We start from the raw sequence: 14,199 nt of genomic DNA on the forward strand, positions 1-14,199 counted from the left end.
TCATGTAATTCATCCATAAATGGAACCAAATGCAGCTATTTAATCAGTGCATTCTTTTGTGAGCATTCCATTACTTGGTGAATTTCAGTACGATATTGTTGCACACCAGCTCCCAGTTCTCTGCAGAAATAGCTACTAAATCACAAGGCTGGGTTTCTTCAACACTATTCAGTAATTATTGTTACAGTAGTAAATATAATTTATAATTATATCCTTGTTAGACTGTAGCATTCAGTTGATGAATAGATCTTCATAATGCTGCTAAAAGTAACACACAACCAAGTGAGGCACTATAATTAGAACTGATCTAAAAAGTAATTTCCAGCTGGCAGGAGAGAAAGCTGGATTATTCCTTTAGAACAGAGCAAAAATAAATAAATAAAACATCCTTGTTTCTTTTCCTTACCTAAGGGAGTTTGGCCTGTGCTATCCAATAGGTCAAAATCACCTACAAAACCAGAAATATAGTGAGGACATTTTGTTTACAGCTTCTACAATATGGTTTGATCCAATGTCCAGGAAAGTCTCCTTCCTGATTTCCAGGGTATTTGGATCAGCTCCTAAATAAGTAGCCTGATTTGTTTTGCCTTTGGGAAAGATGGAATTGCAAATATGGGTCCACTTCTAGTTTGAATGTTTGACATATTTATGTTAAAGTCTACACACACACATTTTAAAATGTACAATAAGATGGAGTTAAGGTTGAGAGTGCAGATCAGTAACTTAGGATAAAACACCCACTACGTCCCTGTAATGTATCCTCAAATCAAGCGGTATAAATCCAAGACAATCAGAGTTAAGATAACATTTAAAGGCAATCCAAACACGTTCAGGTATGGAAATGCACAATTAAGGCACCCAAACAACCTTAGTTCTGCCCTGTATTATGTAATAACCATATGGTTTTGAGTAAGACATTTTAGCATTTAGATTAAACTGATTTTAAAATACATCAATCTTTTTTTATTTCCCCTCATGAGTGCTATTGTACTACCAATATTTACTAAGTACCAAAATAGCAGGTATCTGTCTAAATTTTCAGTCTGAGGCATATCATAAACCAGAGTGATTTAGAGAGATGAGCTCTGGGAGAAGATGTATAAAAGATAGGAATCCAACAGAACTGCCTCCTACCTGGATGAGTTTGCCCCATGTTATCCACTTCCCGACCTGGAAGGAAATGACATCTGGTTAGCATAAATGATTTTTTTTTTTTACTGGTTTGTTTCCCATAACAACAAAATGTTATTGTAATGTCTGGGAAAGTTCTGTGATCACAGTGGTCCCTTCTGGCCTCGGAATCTATGAACATATGTCTGACGGGGAAAAAAGAATGTAAGGATACAGAATCATAGAAATGTAGAGCTGGAGGGACCTAGAGAGGAATCGTAGAATATCAGGGTTGGAAGGGGCCTCAGGAGGTCATCTAGACCAACCCCCTGCTCAAAGCAGGACCAATTCCCAACTAAATCATCCCAGCCAGGGCTTTGTCAAGCCGGGCCTTAAAAACCTCTAAGGAAGGAGATTCCACCACCTCCCTAGGTAACCCATTCCAGTGCTTCACCACCCTCCCAGTAAAAAAGTTTTTCATAATATCCAACCTAAACCTCTCACACTGCAACTTAAGACCATTACTCTTTGTTCTGTCACCACGTACCACTGAGAACAGTTTAGATCCATCCTCTATGGAACGCCCTTTCAGGCAGTTGAAAGCAGCTATTAAATCCCCCCTCATTCTTCTTTTCTGCAGACTAAACAATCCCAGTTCCCTCAGCCTCAACTCATAAGTCATGTGCTCTAGCCCCTTAAATCATTTTTGTTGCTCTCTCCTGGATTCTTTCCAATTTTTCCACATCCTTCTTATAGTGTGGGGCCCAAATCTGGACACAGTACTCCAGATGGGGCCTCACCAATGCCAAATAGAGGGGAATGAGCACGTCCCTCGATCTGCTGGCAATGCCCCTAGTTATACAGCCCCAAATGCCGTTAGCCTTCTTAGCAACAAGGGCATACTATTGACTCATATCCAGCCTCTTGTCCACTGTAACCCCTAGGTCCTTTTCTGACTAGCACTGATCCCAGGACTGATCCTACCCATATACGCCTATCCAGTTTGACTGCAAACCATTGATAACTACTCTTTGAATAATCTTTCAACCAGTTGTGCATGCACCTTATAGTAATTTCATCTAGACCCAATTTCCCTAATTTGCTTATGCAAATGTGTTGCGGGACTGTGTTAAAAACCTTATAAAAATCAAGATATATCAGGTCTACCATTTTCCCCCATCCACTAGGCCAGTAACCCTGACAAAGAAGACAATTAAATTAGTTTGGCATGATTTGTTCTTGACAATTCTATGTTGGCTATTCCTTATAACTCTATTATCCTATAACTGATTGTTCAATAATTTGTTTCAGTATCTTTCTAGGTATCAGCATTAGCCTAACTGGTCCATAATTCCCCGATTTCTCTTTGTTCCTCTTTTTAAAGGTAGGTAGTATGTTTGCTCTTCTCCAGTCCTCTGAGACCTCACCCAATGTTCATGAGTTCTCAAAGATAATTGCTAATGGGCCCAAGATTGCTTCAGCTAGTTCTCTGAGTATGCTAAGATGAACTTCATCAGGTCCTGCTGACTTGAATACATGTAATCTACCTAAATATTCTTTGACCTGTTCTTTCCCTATTTAGGCTTGTGTTTCTTCCTGCTTGTTGTGACTGTTAATTTTGTTGAGTATCTGGTCACATTAAGCTTACCATTTTCTTCATAAGAGCCTTTAAGATACTTGAAGCCTGTTATCAGCTCCCCACCCACTCATCTTTTCTCAAGATTAAATATGGCCAGTTTCTTTTAAATCTTTCCTCACAGGTCAGATTTTCTAAACCTTTCATCAGTTTTGTTGCGCTCCCCTGGACCCTCTGATTTGTCTATATTTTTCTTAAAGTGCAGTGCCCAGTACCAGATATGTTTACTTCCTGTATATTATTCAGTCACTAGATATCTCTGTGTGCTGTATAGCATTCCAGGCAGGGTGTAGCTCCCAGAAAACTAGAGACACAAAGCAGGTACTCGAATGGTATGGAAACCTGGTTGGTTGGTTGGTTATCTGTAGCTGATTTTCTTAATAAACAAGTCCTTGTTTAAGAAGGTCAGTGATTCCCTATATCATGATGAGCAGATCTAAGTTTTACTCAGGTCTCCTCCATTGAGTTGCTGTGTAACCTTGGGCAAGTCACTTAACCAGTCTGTGCCTCATTTTTCTTGTATTTAAAATGAAGCTACCTCCCATGTTAAAAAACAAATTGAGAACCAAATTCTGCCTTCATGTACACCTCATACAACACTGAAGACTGGAACAAGATTGTATGGGGTGCAAAGACAGTATTTTAAGCTATGTCTCTTTATGCTTTAGTGGGAAATGAGACCCAGATTCTTTTCAAATGTGTTAGGTACAGTAAAGAACGAGTAGTTGTGGGTATTTGTGGTAAGCTGGCAGAGGAGCCTGTCTCTGGATCTAAAATTCTCTAATTTAATATATACACAGAAGGGCTTCCGCTGTTGTTTGCAGGGTGGCAAACCCCACCCCAAGACACCAGAGAATAAACCATTATTCACACTCTTCCGCCTTTGGAATAAGTATGGAAAGGTAGGATCTTTCTTTCACTTTTACTCCCCCAATCAGTTTCCTTAGCTGTAATTTGTCTCGACATCTGCAGCCCGGGGCCGGTGCAAGGATGTTTCATGCCCTAGGCGAAACTTCCACCTTGCACCCTCCCCCGTCCCCGAGCCCCCGCCCTGAGGCGTCCCCCCTCACCGCAGCTCCTCCTCTCCGCCCTGAGGCACCCCCCCCGCCCCAGCTCACCCCTGCCCCGCCTCCCCCCGGAGTACGCCATCGCTGCTTCACTTCTCCTGCCTCCCAGGCTTGCGGCACCAATCAGCTTAGGCACCGCAAACCTGGTAGGTGGGATAAATGAAGCGGTCACGGCGTGCTCAGGGAGGAGGCAGGGCAGGGGTGAGCTGGGGCAGGGAGTTCCCCTGCGTGCCGCCCCCCTGCCTTACTTGCTGCAGGTGGCTCTCCCCGCACTCCCCTGCCCCAGCTCTCTTCGCCTAAATGCTGGCGGCGACCGGGGTGGCCGAAGATCTGGCCACCGCGGTCGCTGCCGAAGAAAATGACGCCCCCCAAATCCTAGCACCCTAGGCGACCGCCTAAGTTGCCTAAATGGTTGCACTGACCCTGCTGCAGCTAGCAGAGAAGAGTGGATGGCGAATTGGGGCCATACGGCCAATTGGGGCTGGTCTAACACACAACCACACTCCCTGGAAGCTGGAATTATTAATCCTTGCACAGTACTGGACACATCTGCTCTGGAGTGCACATTGGGACAGACATTCAGCTTATGTAAATCAATGTCACTCTATTGTAGTCACTAGAGCTACAGTGACTTATGCCAGCTAAGGATCTGGCATACTTTTCAGCAGCCTGAAAATGCTGTCAGGTTAGTTCATATTCTGTCAGACAGATCAACCTCCTGTCCTACTGAGCCAAGGGCTTGGGATTTCAACTACTGCTTAATAGAATACAAGGTACTGGGTGTGGTGTGAGTGTGTGGGGGCTGGGGGGTAGTGGCCTGGTAAGAAAAGTTTTCCAGCTGTACAGCTTCCCTTATGATGTGACACCATCCTGAAAAAAAAAATCCAAGACACTGGAACAATTTTGGTGCTGGAATGCATGATGATGCAATGCAGACGAGACAGACAGATTGGAGGAAATCTGAGGAGTGCATGGGTGGATCAGAAGCCTGTTGATTTTCTGCCATCAAGTTGGAATTGCCCCCTGCCAGCCTCCCATCAACCTTACTTGCTGCCTTAGTGAAGCTAAGGGCCTGATCCAACGTTTACTGAAGTCAGAGTCCTTCCAGTGAAGTCAGTGGGTTTTGCACTAGGCTCTGTGTTAGAGAACCGAGCATACCAGTCAGATAAAAGATGAGCCATATGTAGCCACAAGATGGTAGTGTTGCACCAGAGAAGAAGCGTCCTTCTATTCAAATCCCTTTCAGGCAAACTGGGCTGCTGAGGTTGCTTGAATACATGTATTCAACATCAAATGGTGGAACATTAACTGATCCTCATGATGTTCAGGCTAGTTCTGTCAATGCTCTACTGAACAAATACATTTAGTGAAAAGATGTGGACAACATTTTATCTGTCTTTTGCAGGCTAACTGTTGAGATTAGCGTAGTCCTTTAGAACATGAAGTATCCCATTGCCCTCAGATTGTCCCACACTAACACTGAACATGACCTACAGCTATTAACTGGGGATTGGAATAGCCACACACCTACCTTAAATGGAGGTCTTTTATAAAAAGAAATTATGTAAAATGTTGAGAGATCTGTCTAGCTCCTGCTGAAAAAGGAACAGCAGTACAGAACAGAAATAATGCCTGGACCCTTGTCAGCACAACTAAAGAGGAACTTTAAATAAATAAATAATATGAGATATACCTATTGCCTAAAACTAGAAGGGACCCTGAAAAGTTATTGAGTCCAGCCCCCTGCCTTCACTAGCAGGACCAAGTACTGATTTTTGCTCCAGAACCCTATGTAGCCCCCTTGAGAATTGAACTCACAATGTTGGGTTTAGCAGGTCAATGCTCAAACCACTGAGCTATCCCTCCCCTCTTTGTAGTTTAGGTTTTTTTCAAAAGCCTTGTGAAATAATTTTTATTTCACGAGGCTTTTGAAAAAACATACAATAATTTTTATTTTACGTTTTTGCTCTTAAATGGAAATGTCACTTTGGAGCAACTAAATGGGAAATCAAAGACTTCAGTGTTTAGATTACAGGGATTATGGGGTGAGTTGGGGGCCAGGAAAACAAATCAGCAAGTCTAAACATCGAAGCCTCTAGCATCATCATCATCATCATCATCATCCTTCTATTCAAATCCCTTTCAGGCAAACTGGGCTGCTGAGGTTGCTTGAATACGTGTATTCAACATCAAATGTGTGCACTCAGCTCACTAGTCATTTTCAATGATTAATCTCTAACTCTGTGAGCAGAATGCCAATACCATCACACGGCTCTTTGCAGAAATCCATCAACCTCTATTCCTTCACTTGTCATATTTGTTGCATATTTTGAAACACTGGGTAGGTTTGCAAATAGTGGGACTGGTTGGCCAACATTTTGTGTCATCCAAAATCACTGAACACTGTTCTTGTCAAATGGTGTATGACCAAATCTCACAGCACAAATACTAGATCTATCTAAGAGGGTCAAAGGCACAATCCATCTCCCATTGGCATCAATCAGAGTTTTGCCACTGATTTTACTGGGAGCAGGATCAGATGCAAGCCAGGGGTTCTCTGATTGCTGTCCCTCAGTAAGACCCCGAACCTGCTCTCACTGAAATCAGTGGCAAAACTTGTACAGGAATTGCCAGACAGGATTAGATTCATGGTCCATCTGGTCCAGTATCCTGTCTCTCTGCTTCAGAGGAAGGTGCACAAATCCCCACAGTAGGCAGATGTGGGATAACCTGGCTCACATGAAGGTCTCATCTTAATCCCTAATAAAGATTGGCTTAAATCTTAAAGCATCAGATTTTCTAGCCTTTCTAATATTTTCTCCTACCATTAACTATTGGCAGTAGACTCTCTCTCTCTCTCTCTCTATTTCTCTCTCTCTCAATTAAACTATTTTTCCTAGAAGCTGACAAGGAAGAAAGATAGATTCCCACTATTTGTGTTTATTTCTGACTGCTCAGATGGCACTCAGATACAGTGGTGATAGAACATAGGATTTTGGTTCATTTTGAATTGCATGACATTTGCAGTCACAGGTAGTAATCGATTTCTTGGGGATCGATATATCGCGTCTCATTTAGACGCGATATATCGATCCCCGAATGTGCTCCTGTCGACTCCAGAACTCTACCAATGCGAATGGCGGTAGGAGAGTCGACAGGGGGAGCTGCGGACGTCGATCCTGCGCAGTGAGGATGGTAGGAAACTCGATCTAAGATACTTCGACTTCAGCTATGTTATTCACGTAGCTGAAGCTCTGTGCAATGAATAGCCTTTTTATGTTGAAAAAAAATCCCTGTCTAGCCAAATTACTACTGCATTTTTACCTGTGCTGGACATAGTTAATGGATTCATATTTTCTATAATTTTTTGCCTGTCTTAATAGCACGTTTCCATTTTATTAACATTTTTCTGCAGTCCAGAATTTGCTAATGCATTAGAGAAAGTTCCAGGAGACCCTTTTACTATCTGGAGCTTTTAGACTTTATCCATCAACCTAATATTCACTAATGCATTAAGCCACGGGAAAGTCAATTAGATTTATATTCTACCTTATGCTCTGCATTATAACTAGAAGTCAAAGCCAATCACAAGCGGGTACGGATAAAACACAGGTTGTAAATATAATTGCAGGGAAGCTACAGGCCACAGTCTGGCTTTCCCATCTCTGGATGCCACTCTCATTGAAGTTTGTGGCACCCAAGTGTGCATGTATCCAAACCTAGAAAATGACCTTATGACCTTGATCCTACAAACAGTTATGCAAGTGAGTAAGGCCAGGTCTACACTACAGACCTATTTTAGTAAAACTATGTCGCTCAGGGGTGTGAAAAATCCACTCCCCTGAATGACATAGATATACTGACCTAACCCCTCTGTGTATACAGTGCTAAGCTGGCTGGAGATCTCCTCTCGAGATAGTTACCGCCTCTAGTGGAGGTGGATTAACTACAGCAGTGGGAGAAGATCTCGCATAGGAGCAGCTTCACTAAAAGGCTACAGTGTCGCTAAATGAGAAGACAAGCCTACGTTTATTCACATTATTCACGGAGTTCAGTTGAGTTACTCCCATTCTTAAAGTTAAGTAGGGTTGCGGCCTAAATCTGAATTTGGATAGGAAGCTTTAGATTGCTGACTGGATGGTGTCCAATCCTCTGAGCTTTCAAATAGGGCAGAATTTTGCTCATAGGCCTGGTTTACACTGGGGAGGGAGGAGGGGAGATTGATCTAAGATATGCAGCTTCAGCCAAGTGAATAACATAGCTGAAGTCAATGTACTTAGATCTACTTACCATGGTGTCTTCACTGCAGTAAGTCGATGGTTGACACTCTCCCGTTGACTCCGTCTGCGCCTCTCGCCCTGGTGGAGTACCAGAGTCGACGGGAGAGCCCTTGTCTCTAGACTAGACACAATAAATTGAACCCCACTGGATTGATCGCTGCCCATCGATCCAGTGGGTAATGTAGACAAGCCCTTAATATGTATGCTCTCAATTGTATGTACTTATATGGACTCCCATCACCATATCAGCAGTACACGTTCAATCTGACTCAAATTCTCAAAGCCCTGTTAAAACAAGAACAGAGTTTCCTTTTCAACAAGAAACCCAGAGTTACAACCATAACATTCTTTGGCTTTCTCCTCCTCTTCCTGGCTGCACAGTGCACAAAGAATGGGTGCAGTACTCCATGTCCCATTGAGCATTCACAGAGAGACTGATTTACCACTGCTTTGTTTCAGCGGTAGGCCTTTGGAACTCCATGGAGATCAATGGATTGACACTGGGGTTTAATGGTGTAAGGTCGGGCAGAATTAGTCCCGAAGCATCCAAGCCATGTCCCAATGAAGCACAGCTTGACTTTGAAACTCACAGGCTAAAAAGAAGAACTGCATTGAAGACCCAGACAATGACCATTCTGCAGCTGATGTGCTGCCTTTTTGTAGAACATTTCGCTCTCCTGGCTCCCACCCGAGTCCTCCTATTATATTATTCTCAGCACATGGACAATGAGGGCTCTGGTGCACAAGGCTTTTCAAATAAATCAAAGGAAACACTTGAGATGATTAAAATGGGCTAGATTCATCAAAGGCACTACAGAGAAAACACATTTTCAAAAACGAAATCAGTGAATCAATAGCACTTCCTCTTCATTAGAGATTTCAATTAAAGTCTTACAGTCATGGTTCACATTGAAGTCGGTTCTATAAGCGTAGTAAGTAACAGCACAAGACTTGATGAACAGTATCCATCAAATAATGTACTTGAACATTTATTATTCAATCAGTAATTGCTTAAACACGTCAATAAGATCTATAGTGGGTCTAATAATCTCCATCCAATCATACATTCAGCAAAGTGTTACTTGTCTATTATATTGTTTGTTGGACAATTCTGTCCAGTATTTGACACAATAGTTTATAGTCTCCAGAGGGCCGTGATATTTTAGTCTAATCCATGCAGGGATAATTGGGTTGGGCTTAGAGGCCTGTGATGTGAAGCAGCTCAGATTAGATGATCAGGTGGTCCCTTCTATTGTTATTACTATTATTTATTATTCATATTACTGTGGCTCACAGGAGCCCTAGTCATGGACTATTGTGCTAGGCACTGTATGAACAGAACAAAAAGAGACATTCCCTGTCCCAAGAAGTTTACAAACCAAGCATAAGACAAATGACAACAGATGGATACTGGCAGACCAACACAGGGGGTACAAGGAATCGTTGAGACAACATTAGTCAGCCTGGAAGGCATGTTCTCTGCACATGAACAGCATTTTGGCCTAACAATCTATGGCCAACTCTGATACTTACGAAGTGCCACTTTTTTCAAAATTACAGAAAATCTTTCATCACCACTATAACTATTTATAATTACTAGTATCACAATACCCCCTAGAGACCCTAAACACACTTCAGGGTCCCATTGTGCTAGGAGCTGTACAAACACATGGTAAGAGATAACACTTTGGGACAGAGACTTACACTCTAAGTTGACAAGACAGACAAAGGAAGTATTGCTTATCATAATTTTATAGATGGGAGAACCAAAGCATATAGATGAAGTGACTTGCTCAAGGTCACATGGAGTGTACAGCAGAGATTGGACCCAGATCTCCTGAATCTCAGTCTCCTGTATTGGCCACAGGAACATTCTTCCTCTTTGTTGGTCATTTATGTGATAGAGTTTTCACAAACGAGAAATGCCATTGATCTATTGCAGATAGACAATCACAACTACCTCCTCGCTACCATCTTGATGTGCATGAATCATAATTCTCAAGTAACTTCTAATTGCTTCTCAGGCTGAACGGAACAGAAGGCCAAGAAATAGTATAGAATACGCATTAAAGCCTCAGTACATTCTTTTAAATTGTCTTCTACAAATTGACTTTCTCCCCCCTGCTCTCTATGTTGGCTGGCATAGGGATTGGTTTACCTCGTGTACATGTTTATCTGGGGATAACTTCTATTTAACCCTTTGCTCATGGTGCAGCAAGTATGGCTGGAGGGAACAGAGGCAGTCAGAGCTCATGTTGTTCCAAAGCACTTCGATAATCTCATTCTCCCTCAGTAAGTATTTTGGTTAAAGGGTCAGCTCACAAAAGGTAACCCTCAAATGGAGATGATCCTGAGCCAATTGGAATCAATGGGAAAGCCCACATTGATATCAGTGGGTGCAAGATCAAACCCTATATAAATATAAGGGGGGGGGAGAAGGAGAAAGAGAGAGAGGGACAGAATATGGATAACACTTTCTCTAGAAAAAAGAACAAGGAGTTCTTGTGGCAACGTGGGTTATAGCCCACAAAAGCGTATGCCCAAATAAATGTGTTAGTCTCTAAGGTGCCACAACTACTCCTCATTCTTTTTGCTGATACAGACTAACACAGCTACTATTCTAAAATTTTCTCTAGACGTTCTCTGTTGTGTTCTCCACCTAGGTAGGGGGTGAGCTTCTTGGACAGGGACCATGTCTTCTGTGTCTTGTACAGCACTGATTGTACTGTTAACACCTTGCTAATAAATATCAGAGCTAACTTCTTTTAGCTTCTGCTACAAGATGTCTTTTTCCTCCCTCACCTATTCTGCTGTGCATGAGATCCTGCAGCAATCTGTTCAGCCAGCTTGCGAAGCTGCATCAGGGAACAGCAGTCCAGTTAGACAGCAGCTTTTCTGGGGTCTTATTCTTGAGCTTTTCCCATGGCTAAGCTCACCTTCTTGCACACTGTACCTGCCCCTCTCCTTGCTGATTCCACTGCCCTAAGTCCATCCTCACACAGTAAGTACTCCAGCTCCCTCACCTTCCATCTTTTCTGAAAGCAATTCAGATGGCAATTCCTTATTGTCTCATTTACAGTTTCTATGGAAAGCAGCAGCTCAGCAAGGTTAGAGAGGGCATTGGTTTAGATTGCTATTTCTGCCTGGAATTCTCTTAGGGGCAGACACTATTCAGTGGCTGGGGCACTTTGCTGAGAGTCTAGTAGCACATTATGATTATCCTTTGTGCTCAGATAGGGTATTGCGAGAGACCTTTCACAGCTGGTGTATTGATGAAGCAGTGAGAAGAGGCTGGAGCACTGGTGGTGGTTATCACACTTTGTGTTTGATCACTGGTAGCACAGAGACCTCTTACATTCCCATGCCAGGGTTGTGGGGAAGGCCAGCAAAATGTTCTTGTCCTCTAACACAGCATCTGCCAAGGCTAGACCAAGGGCACTGTATAGAAGTTTGGATAGTCTTTACTTGGATACAGAGGTGATCCTTCTTTGCTGTGAATTCTCATCCTCCTCCCCAACTGGACTGCCTGGTGATGTGGGAGCAGGGTCATAGTGAGTTTCAATCCCTCTTGCTTGTTAAGAGGAGCTGGGAGAGTTATAGTCTCCATCTGCGAACTCACTGGTAATGAAAGACCAGCCCAAAAGAAGTGTTCCCCTGTTAATAGCAATTGTTGATGTCCTCCTGCAAGAATGCAGGCGCCTGGCTTCCCTCAAAGAAAAAGTCATCAAGACCCCAATTAGAAATGCTCCTGGAATCTCAGAGGGACAAAGTGGGTGAGGTAATCTCTTTTAGTGGACCAACTTCTGTTGGTGGAAGAGACAGGCTTTTGAGTTTACACCGAGATCTGGAATCTCAGACAGTTAGCAGTGACCAAATATATTCTTTAACACCCCCAATGGTCAGGAATTTGTAACCTTCTTTCTCAAGTAAAGGTGATGTGACTGAGGATACTGTCCTCTCAGGAGTGCCTCCTGTTGGTCAGGTGCAAACTTGACCACATTCTCTCTCCTCCAGCGCCACCTTTGGGCTTGCTGTTAACTGCATCAGGTGGGTCCTCAGTGGCCAGCCCTCTGGCCAACACAGTCTCTATGCATGAACAAACAAACCTCTTCTGGGGTAATAAAAGTCTAACTTGGACCTATCACAGTGCCCTGGTTTGTGTCTGCAGCCCTGTCTCTGGGCTCAGATCTCAGCCCTTTCTGGGCTAGTTTTAAGTCTGTATCTGCCTGGTACAGTGCAGTGCCTCCAGGGCTTTCTCCTGCCCTTCACTTGGGCCTCTAAACAAGCCTTATCCCCTTCTCAGGTCTTAGGCAACCCAGGCCCACCCACTACTCCAGGTCCCAACCCAGGGACCATACAAATAGTAGCCATGTGCTGCTCAATTAACTCCATCACTGCTGCTATTCGCTGGGCCACTTTCCATAAAGCTCCTTCCTCTTCACCCTTACCTCAGGGTTCTCTGTCTGTTCCCTGCTTGAGCAGGGTCTCTCTCAGGCCATCTCGCCTGGAGAGTTTCACAGCCTTCCAGTCCTTCCTTTTTCGCTCTTCTGGTCCCAGCCAGCAAATGAATGTCTCAAGCCCTGCAGTGCCTTTTAATTGAGCTTGCTGGGCTTGGATTGGTTGCTTCTCTGAAGCCTTTCTAGGCAGGCCTGGAGAACCCACCTTCCCTGCTCCTTTTCCCGGGGCAGGGTGTGGTAGAACCCTGAGGTCTCCAGCAGGGGCATCAAAGGGCCTGGTACAGCTCATCACAGGTGGGTTTTTTTGGCTTTTGATTAACTTTAGCCAGGACTACTGAAGGGCATTCAGTCTGGGATTATCTTTAAAAGACACCCAAAAGTTTCAGTAAAAAGCAACAGCTTGCTTTACTCTGGATTTTGCTTCCGAGTGCCATGCAAGATGTTGGTGTCAAGCTCAGTATGAAGCCTTGTGTGACCTACATTCTGGATATATAAAGAGGCCACCTCTTTCCCTGTGTATCCTGATGCTAGTTGTACTCAGTTGCAGTATTTTTTTTAGTGGTCTGTACATTTGAACTATAGTGGACTGGGGAACTTTATTTTTCCCATGGAGATTCCTTGTTTTTGGAGTTTGCTTCCCATGTCAGTTTCCCTCACAGGAGTCTGAAAATCCACCAAGAGAGAAATTTGGACTGAAAAGTCAGACCCAGCTACCTGATTCTTCAGCCACACTAATTTGCCAAGGGTGCATGACTGCCGCAATGCTGACATTAATTTCGGCTGGTAACAGAGAAAGCTTGCTTCTCCGGGCTCAGTAGAAATGAGTATTTTCTCTAGCTACATTTTATTGCTTGTAAAGTCTCTGATCTTAAATAGTCAGCTTTACTGCGTCTCTCTATCAATAACATTCCAGGACTGTCAACTGTCTATGTCACTCTGAAGCCTAAAATGTCTCCTGAGTCAGTGTGAAGCAATGGAAACAGCTACAAGCATGGTGGAGAGCTCTTTTTGTTCAGAACATCACCAAGTTCAATCACCATTGAGATCTGTGGTCTGTTACTATGCAATTTTAACATTTTCAGCCATTTTGACTTCATGAATTACACGGTGAGACAGCAAGACATGTATCTATGCAATGCCAAGAGTCCAAACCACTGTAATCTCAGAGGTAACTGAGCCCATCACCACTTTTACTCTACAGCTAATTTACATGCAACAGTTTCATTGGTTGCATACAGGAGACTCTCACACCCTTGTGAGAAGATGGGCGTTCAGCTAGTAATACAATAATAAAGCAGCCAAAGTAAGAGATACTGTCGCTGGCAAATGTTCTGAGCAATTTTCAGATTGGGCAAGACGAAGTACGTAAGGTCTATCTACATATGATCAGACAGACAGATAGATAGATATGTCACAGTATCTGAATAAGCAGTGGGCCCTTTTCCATACACAACTCATCCTGAGAAAGATATAGGGATAGCATGGCACTCCTCTCTCACACACACCCCTCCCTTTCTTTTCCATTTTTTCTGAAATCTTCAGTTTTGCCAAAAGAATGATGTATTTCAAAATGAGGAAGACGGCAGACTATTTCCTGAATCCAACAGATTTAGTTGCCACAGCTAAGCCCACTGCCTAGGAAGCAGCAG

General features: G+C 43.3%; 2 protein-coding genes across 7 annotated transcripts in view; both read right to left on the minus strand.

Annotated features, from left to right (window-relative positions):
- GHRHR (growth hormone releasing hormone receptor) overlaps positions 1–14,199 on the minus strand; it is a 1,095,940-nt gene that overhangs the window by 518,536 nt on the left and 563,205 nt on the right. The gene's annotated exons all lie outside the window — the stretch shown is intronic.
- Positions 1–14,199, minus strand: part of ADCYAP1R1 (ADCYAP receptor type I) — a 144,608-nt gene that overhangs the window by 57,843 nt on the left and 72,566 nt on the right. For 5 of the 6 annotated variants that reach the window (XM_050942651.1, XM_050942650.1, XM_050942649.1 and 2 more), the window contains exons 4-5: positions 1,135–1,170; positions 407–448 (exon numbers count right to left, since the gene is read on the minus strand). In XM_050942651.1, the coding sequence (XP_050798608.1) occupies positions 407–448; positions 1,135–1,170 (78 nt within the window). The remainder of the gene's footprint in view (positions 1–406; positions 449–1,134; positions 1,171–14,199) is intronic. The other variant, XM_050942648.1, reaches the window with a different exon arrangement.

Source organism: Gopherus flavomarginatus, chromosome 2 (genome assembly GCF_025201925.1).
Source record: "Gopherus flavomarginatus isolate rGopFla2 chromosome 2, rGopFla2.mat.asm, whole genome shotgun sequence".
Classification (NCBI taxonomy): Eukaryota; Metazoa; Chordata; order Testudines; family Testudinidae; genus Gopherus; species Gopherus flavomarginatus.